General features: G+C 39.1%; 1 protein-coding gene across 1 annotated transcript; it reads right to left on the reverse strand.

Moving 5' to 3' along the window:
• Positions 1-3,134: 3,134 nt before the first annotated feature.
• On the reverse strand, positions 3,135-7,052 carry LOC126373153 (uncharacterized). Its single transcript, XM_050019182.1, has 4 exons — positions 6,681-7,052; positions 6,111-6,261; positions 5,072-5,256; positions 3,135-4,276 (listed from the first exon to the last, which is right to left on the reverse strand). Exons 1-4 carry the CDS (start codon positions 6,806-6,808, stop codon positions 3,451-3,453), a joined length of 1,290 nt encoding a protein of 429 aa, XP_049875139.1. The 5' UTR covers positions 6,809-7,052; the 3' UTR covers positions 3,135-3,450.
• Between the last annotated feature and the right edge of the window lie 1,862 nt (positions 7,053-8,914).

Here is an 8,914-nt window from a genome sequence, read left to right on the forward strand (position 1 = left end):
TAATAAGTAAGCTGCCACGGAACTGTCCCAGTGGTTTATATGCAATGGTTTGGCACTCAATTTGAGCAAGAGCCACTTTATGCACTTCCATCTCGGGGGTAAATTACCCCCCCGCATGACAGTTCTCGTGGATGGGCTGCAATTGGAGCAGGTTGACGTGACGACCTTCCTTGGCTTCCGTATAGATCGTTGTCTTACGTGGTCTGCGCATATTGACACTCTGTGCGAGAGACTGGGAGGAGCGTGCTTTGCGTTGCGACGACTGGCACGAATAGTGTCAAGAGAGGTGGCGCGAACCGCGTACTTCGCAACAGTTCACTCGCTACTGCAATATGGCGCTGAGCTGTGGGGGCGAGCCGCCGACTGGGAGTTCGCCTTCCGCAAGCAGAAGCGAGCTGTAAGGGCATTAGTGCATGTGGCGCAGGATGAGTCTGCAAGGCCTCACTTTAAGGCTCTTGGAATCCTTACCTTGCCTTCGATAGTGATATTTCAGGTAGCCGTGTTTGTCTTCTCTAATATCTCCACCTATACGAGACCGATGGACATACACAGCCGTAACCTGCGGAACGTGACTCAGCTGTTGCCTGAGCAACATAGACTAACAAAGTCGTCAAAGCTCACTAGGGTGATGGGTCCGACTGTGTACAATAAGCTCCCAGTGGATGTCACGTCGGCCCCCTCCCTCAGTTGCTTTAAATGCAGACTCAAGCGATGGCTTATCGAGCACACATTTTACTCGTACGATGAGTTTGTTAATTTTAAAAAGTAATATATATAATAATTGTATTTAAAATGGTTTGAACTATGTAACTATAGGTATAAGTTACCTAATTACTAAGAATTTTTTATTTTTTATATTGACGTGTAATATTTTTACCAATAAATGATGATTATGATTATTACACCTAGGCAAATTATTATTCTGATCAAAATAAAGAGAAGCAATATATGTAGCAACATAATTCTATACTAATGTGTCATAAAAATATAAAGCATCAATTATTTCTATATATGTTTTTGCAATTATTTATATTTTAGAATAATTATGTATTCAATTACTTAGTGAGAAAATAAGTAAGTAATTAGTATCACGTTAAATCTGGACAGCGCCATCTATATTATTTTGGAGAACGTGGCCTGAAAAGTCCCTCGTTAGATACCTAGTTAAATATTTGCTTCTAAAATAAGCAATATCCGAGAGTCGCTGGCGATTTAATAGGAATTTCTCTCTAGAAAAAGTAGGTTATTTCATAGAGAATTTTTCAGATATAAAATTAAAATAAAATTTCTTCCGCCGCTTAGCTGAGAGCAATTTTTCGAACACCGTTATTTGTTTTATTTTATCATTGCCGGGTGCCAATTGATCTTGTTCTTCTCGAGTTTTTCTTGTATTCTGTAACACAGTTGAAATAGCGGAACAAACAGGCTGGGGGAAATTTGGTTCAGCGTCCTATACGAATTGGTGCGGAGCGGAGAGTTACCTTTCTATACGTAGTATAGTATTATTCTTAATTCCATGACTTGTTGAAACCCTGAGATGGACAAGATGAACCATATCGTCACCAGCGCATACAGGTGTATGGTCAGATGGTTACTGTGATGATGTGACCTCTTTGTGGCACATCCTGAATGACGCGATATTCGTAATTTTGAAAGATATATCTAATGACAAAAAGAGTATCTAGAGTGTGTGTGTGTACATTATAATAATCTGTGTGGTAAGTTTATTATAATATAGGTGTATATAATGTTATAATGTTTGCCTTTAGTTTTGGTTTCATACAAGACCATTAACCCGGCCCCAAGGGGGACAGAGTCACCTTCTTTGCCCGCCACTGGGGCAAATCGGCGCGTCCATATCACGGGGGTGGCTGAGTTCGGATAGGGACCCAGACCTACGGGGTATAATATAGAACCCTTGCCCAGGGATACGGATGAAGACCTCAACGGTTGCCGAGGCGGAGATGGAAGCCATCGCACGGCAATGCAGGACGGAAGGGGCGCGTCACAGGGACTGCAACCTGGAACCTGACAGAGGGCAACAGTAACTGTCAGTACTATTCAGAGGCGGAGGACAGGAGTCCTAGTACGACTTTGAAATAGACTACTCTGGGCGCCATCCCACTCGCGTCAGACAGAGTACTGCGGGGCGGAATGTAAGAGGGAAATAAACTAGCCAGTTTTCCCTAAAAAGTAGCATGGAGAATGCTACACCGACAAGAGCGTGGCTCTTAAATTAGTGATGATTATGATATTATAATGTGTGTGTGTATTATACATACATAAACGAATTAAACGAAACGCAGAATCTTAGTGTCGGTGATTGGATTGGGATCCTGAGAGCTCTAGAATTCTGAATTCGACTTCATGAGTTTGGATCATCTATATCAGCCTAAATTTATATCCAATTTTGGACGTAGGCCTCTTCCATGTTTTTCCACTTCTGACGATCTTGGGCTATCGACATCCAGCCATATCCTGCGTGCCGCACAATGTCGTCCTTCCATCTCATTGGTGGTCTTCCTCTCGGTCTTGTGAATGCTCGTGGGCGCCACTCTAACAATCTCCGGGTCCATCTTTCCTTGCTCATTCGAGCAATGTGTCCCGCCCATTTCCACTTGCGTTCGGCAATTACTTTTACCACATCCCTAACCTTGGTTTTAGATCGAACCCAAGTATTTCTCTCGGTCCCGTAAGGAAATGCCGAGCATAGCTCTTTCCATTGCTCTCTGAGCAACACGGAGATTCTCTGCGGATTTCTCAGTTAGGGTCATGGTCTCGTCTCTGTATACGAATACTGGCAGAACACATTGCTCAAAGACTCTTCGTTTTAAGTGCATCATCGAGTTCAAGTTTGGATCATCAATAGGTATTAATAATTATCACGTGGTTTCAGGGATTTGTGCCCGGTTGGTTTTATGACAATAGGCTCGCCCGGGACTGAATGTTAGCCGAGTGTATACAGCCTACCCCTATTATGTTACATACATAAACCACCCATTTCCATCCGGGGTAAGCAGACTATGGAATTCCATTTGCTTTAATCCTGACATACCTCTCTTGTTTCCTCCTCGTTCATCGATAGTTTCATAAACGCTTTTCTAAAAGTGAGGTTTTTATAATAAAACAGAAAATTGTGAACATATTAGTTTTACTTAAATAAGCTTAAATAATAATAGGCAGTTAGTTACATAACTTTATACCACAGTACCAGTAGATTAGTTTCATATATAGTCAGTCAAATTATAGCAATTTATAAAAATATTCTTTTGACTAGCAACTAAAGTGTAAAAATAATTATTATAATTCACGTATTAAGTCCACCCGCAGTGGAGCAGTGCGGTGGAGTATGCTCCATACTCCATACTCTCCAGTTGACCGAGGAGAGGCCTGTGGCGTGCAGTGGGATGTATATAGGCTGTTGTATTAAATGTAGTAAATAGTAGTAATTCACTCACTCTTTTTCTTAATAGGTTCTCTGCACTTAGCGCACAATTGTTCATTTTTGGGTTTAAAAAAATTAATATTGAATTCTTCTTTTAAAATCTTCCTATACATCGATTCTCTCACTGCAAACACGTTTTTGTTGCAACAATCATCTACATACATCGTATACATATGTTTTATGCTCAAATCATGCGCTATGTACTGTTTTTTTCTTGAGAATTGTTTTATAGGCGTCGAATCAACAGTCTTAAAAGACATAATATGTTTTCTGACCGTATCCTTCTCCGAAGCAGGCACACCATGTATGCTCGCAGCTGACAGCCCTCGACCATCTGGCTTCGGTATGTTCATCTCAGATTTACCAGCGTGAACATTATAAACGGGCTTCTGGGATATTGACAAAGTACCCAAGTAAAAGTCTTTACATACCGTATGCCTGGTGCCTCGGATTAGGAAGAAATATTTATATGTATACTGTCTTTTTGGGTTTGTGTCCATTTTACAATGTTTGGCTTCATGTCTCTCCGTTGTGTTGAGTAAGAAATGTTTCTTCTCGTTAGCAGATAGTGAATAGAATGCTTTAAAGATGAGTTCTCTGTCCGCATCACTGATTTTCTTGTTACACTTCAACTTGCACATTGTTAAGCAGTTTTTAGTGCTTTTGATCTGTCGTTCGGGGACGTATTTGCCTCTCTTGTTGATGTAAGCTTCTCCGCTCTGGTGTTTTGTTTTCCTGACATTGCATGCCCAGCTGCTGGGGTCGGGCACCCGATTTCTCGATCGCTTCTGTTGCACTTCTACTATCTCGTTCGGTGTTTCTAGTTCACATCTGGAATAATAATTCACGTTGGAGTAAAACTCTGAGCATTACTTTATCTATTTGGGACATAAAAAGACTGAAACGTGTGAATGTTCTTACGGACTAATGGACAATGCAGCGCTGGCTGTATAAATAACAGAACAAATCTGATAATAGTCTAGCGACTGATGGCAGATAACAAGGACAAAAAAAACTTTATCTTTTTTAGTTAGACAACCTACAAGGCATGTTACATTGTCAATACAGGACCTTTCTAATATGATAGTGTAGCACATAACTTAATACATACAAGGTAGCTTCAAATTCACTGAAGCTACAAACAAACAACAAGTCGATCCTGTCTGCAGTTGCTCTATGTGGTTATTAGTGATGTGCCGGATCGTTAAAAATGTATATCCGCGGATACGGATCTGAATACGGATATTTAGTGTAAAGATCCGCGGATACGGATGCGGATCTTTATTTTCTTATTCGATATTATTCGATTGGTGTCGGCGCCCGCGACCTTGAAACGATAGTTGACGTCTTCGCTCGCCGCAACGTCAGGCAGGACACGTTTTAACTTGCATTGCGCGGGTATTAATTTTGTTTTGGTTATGGTTTAGTGTGACACTGTGCCGCGTACATAACGTTTGTATATTATTGTGATACAAATTGAAAATAATGTCTATTAATCACCTGAAAAAGATCCGTAAAATATCCGCGTGAAAAGTAACGGGCACGGATACGGATATTCGGAACATCACTAGTGGTTATATAGTCTGTTTTGTTGAGTGCATTATAATATTAATAAAAAAAACATACTCGGTCTGTTTATCACTGGCAGTCAGTTCTGGTTCAGCCTTAGCAATGAAGCCCTCCTTGATGTAAGCTCCGTACTGTCCGTAGTACTGCTGTGACTCGTCCACCACCATGGACTGTTTGAACAGAGGTACGTGGGGTAGCAGCATGTGGGACGTAAACTGTACAGGCACGTCACTCTGGAGTATCTGAAATTGAAATAAGATCAATTAAATAGTATACTTTATTCAATACAAAGAACACAAGGTAAACAAAATAGGATAAACACAAGAAATACATAGGCAGCCTTATTACTCATGTAACAATTACTTCCAGGTAAGCTTTAGGTGCTGGAAAAAATATACTTTATTGAGCACTAAAATAAAAATATGGAAAGGCTCAACAGGCAACTCTTCTACTCGTCAGAGATGTGCCAAATATTTGTTTGGAATTCGATTGGCTGATCGCTTGTCCCCATAAGGTTCATCATAATTATTCATCTCAAGACTTCATATCAGACGTGAGAAGAAAGGTTTTTCGCTCTCAAGGTGTCATTTCTCTTGGCAACGGAGAAGTCAATTGCTGGTTGGCAGAGCCACGATCAGAAATCAGAATCATTTATTCAACGTAATTATCATGGATAAACTTGTTGAAGGTCAATGTAACATTTTTTAATTTTCGTCATTTCGCAAGGTGTTATGGCTGAGGAGAAGAAATGACAAGAAACTGCAACAGCAACACATCTTTTAAAAACCAATGAGGATATACATTACAAGTTATTTAATAACTAGAGGAACACATTCAATACCAGACATTTTTATCATTTTGATCAAGTAAGACTTTTAGTTTATACTATCTGGTTGACCAATCCCTTGTCTAAGGGATAGGTACACGAAAGCACATATGAGGCTGGCATGATCACACAGGGTGTTCAAAGCCTCGTTAAAAATAAGAAGAGAAAAAAAAGACTTCATATCAATAGTAGCTGCAAGTTGTCTTTAATTACTTATCTGCCCATCTCATTAGGGATAATAAGTGTGTGTTTATGTACGAGCATAGTTACCTGAGACTGCATGGTAACAGGCTGCATGTTCTGCAAATGTGTCTGCTGGCAAGACATGACAATCTGATTCTGTAGACGGCTTTCCACATCTGACACCGGTATAGTCAATGATCCCGATGTGACCGTCTGCTGGTATGTTATCTTTGTGGGCCTGGAAAAATTAAAAAAAAACATCATTAATATAAAAATCCACTTAGTGGGACAATCTAGATTAGTAAAAAAAATACTTACACTAAATAAAATTGAGACTCAAAACTAAAAATTGTAAATGAAAGGAGTAGCAAGTCATTCTCAAAACAACCATTCTTGAACTTTATTATTAATTACTTTATTATATGTTCAATATAATTATATTATGTTCGAGAATATCAAACAATTATTTTAAGTTTTATTTAATTACGTTAGTACATTATTTTATGAAATTTTAAGTTTTTTCGTCAATTATAATGTGTAATAATAAAGATAATAATAATTGAAACATATTAACGACGATATTACTATTATTAAGATAAATTGTTACTAACAAAATATGATTGTGTTAACGACGTGACAAAGAAAATTAAAACTTACTGGCTGGTGGTTAGTGTGGGATGAGATATGTGAATAATTTGCGGATTTTGTATCTTAGTGCTGGACACTGAAGGCTGGTACACCTGCACTATGTGAGGCATACTCGGCACGGGCTGTATTTGATCCATTACGCCTTAAAAATAAAAACTATAGTGAAAACCTTCCTCGAACTTCTGGAACAACAAATTGTGGGATTCCTACTTATCGTATAGTATTCAAAAGTAGGAAATGTAAATGCTTAATCTCTTATGAATTATTCGGTGATGTTGTAAGTATTTAATAACACAAACTATAGTGATAAACAAAGAAAAGGCCTAATAATCCAATACAATGCAACTTAATGCAATAATTAATAATAGTCGATTGAAAGTGTCAAATCTGTCCACAAATCTTTTTTTTTTTGTCAAAGATTATGGCAACATTTGCAACGACTAGAATTGTCTATGGTACGCATACAATTCGCGTAAATGTTAAGATAAGACTGGCTGTCTGACACGCACGACCATCTGACTTATTCGATCGACCGGTTGTTCGTTTGAACAACTGGCTGGCTGGCGGGATAATTTGATTGCAAAGATAGGTTTTGAAACTAATTTACAGTACTTAATTTATATATGTATAATATATATACGTATATGTGGGTCAAACCCAACAATGTAAATTTAGAACTCATCCATATTACACGAGTTTAGTTGAAAAACGAATGAGAAGTTATGTACATATGTTATTAATCTATGGACAAGCTTCCTGATATTGGTCTTTTGGTCATGAGATGGTCACGAGCATTAAGAAAGAATGTTTCAAGGAGTCGGTTTTACCTTGAAGGGCAGTCACCCTTATCGCACCCTTCGTGGAAAAACGCAGTAAGTTGATTTTATCAACTTTTCAGGAGCTAAAAAAAACTGTCCTACTAATTAGTTATAAGTCCTGGAAATAACCTTCAAAGAGAAAATAATAGCAAAATGTAGCCCGGATTGACCCACATTTATTAATTTTTAATTAATAGTGTATATTTGAAAAAAAAATAAAAAAACACGATTGCGTAGATATTCCACGAAACTACACTTCTCATCAAAAAAATCGAAACACCTTGCAAGTTTACGTTTTGTCAGGATTATCAGAAAAATGTGTACATTTAGGAATAAATGTTAAATGTCGTTTAATAGTGAGTAATATGAGCTTATCAAATCTTAATGTTAATGTTCTAAATTTAAATGAATTTTTCATAGGTTTCGTATTTTGTTAAATGAGTCATTTTTATTCCGTATGGAGTATAAAGGAAATGGATAAAACAACACACGTAAATGAAAAAAAAAGCTAAAAAACGTTTATTTAATAACTTGTATTCCCTCCCCGAGCTCTAATTACTGCTTCCATACGGTTCTTCATCGATCGGATGAGAGTCACGATCACATGCTGTGGTATATTGTCCCATTCCTCTTGGATTGCATCTTGCAGCTGGCTAAGTGTTTCTGGGGCAGGATCTCTTGCTCGAATTCGTCTCTTTAATTCATCCCACAGATGTTCAATGGGATTCATGTCCGGGCTTCTTGCTGGCCATTCCATAATAGAGATATCGACTTCGTTAAGATAATCTCGTACGACGCCCGCGGTGTGAGCCCTAGCATTGTCGTGCATGAATATGAAGCCGTTGCCAATAAAATGTGCATAGGGCATCACATGAGGCTCGAGACACTCTTCGACGTACCGATGACAGTTTAGTGCAGGCAGACGTGGCCCAGACACGAAAGCAAGCTCTGTCTTACCGTCGGCGCTGATTCCTCCCCAAACCGTCCACGAACCGCCACCATAGCTGACCTTTTCTTCAATGCAGCATTGTGCATAGCGTTCTCCGTCTCTTCTGTAGACCTTGTTCCTTCCGTCGTTACCATACAGCATAATTTTACACTCATCAGAAAAGAGAACTTTGCTCCACTGTAGGTATGACCAATTTAGGTGCTCACGTGCAAAGTTAAGGCGCGCTCTTCGATGGCCTGCAGTTAATTTCGGCCCATTTGCTGGCTTATGCGGTACCAGTCCACGATCCTTCAACCTTCTTCTAATTGTAGAGTCACTTACAGCCACCCTTCGTACAACACGAAGTCGCTGCTGCAGTTGAAAAGCGTTAAGGCGTCGATTTCTTAAAGAAGTTGTTACAATAAATCGATCATCTCGCTCAGAAGTGACCCGATTCCTTCCAGATCCTGAACGGCGCGTGAACAAACCAGTCTCCC

This window comes from Pectinophora gossypiella, chromosome 15 (genome assembly GCF_024362695.1).
Source record: "Pectinophora gossypiella chromosome 15, ilPecGoss1.1, whole genome shotgun sequence".
Lineage (NCBI taxonomy): Eukaryota > Metazoa > Arthropoda > Insecta > Lepidoptera > Gelechiidae > Pectinophora > Pectinophora gossypiella.

What these genes read in the sequence shown, in the direction of transcription:
- LOC126373153 (XM_050019182.1), bottom strand. Translation starts at nt 6,808, where the DNA reads ATGGATCAAATACAGCCCGTGCCGAGTATGCCTCACATAGTGCAGGTG. An exon ending in CCCACACTAACCACCAGCCA is followed by an intron (nt 6,262 to 6,680) that starts GTAAGTTTTAAT and finishes TAATTTTTCCAG; the next exon opens with GCCCACAAAGATAACATACC. An exon ending in CTGTTACCATGCAGTCTCAG is followed by an intron (nt 5,257 to 6,110) that starts GTAACTATGCTC and finishes TTTCAATTTCAG; the next exon opens with ATACTCCAGAGTGACGTGCC.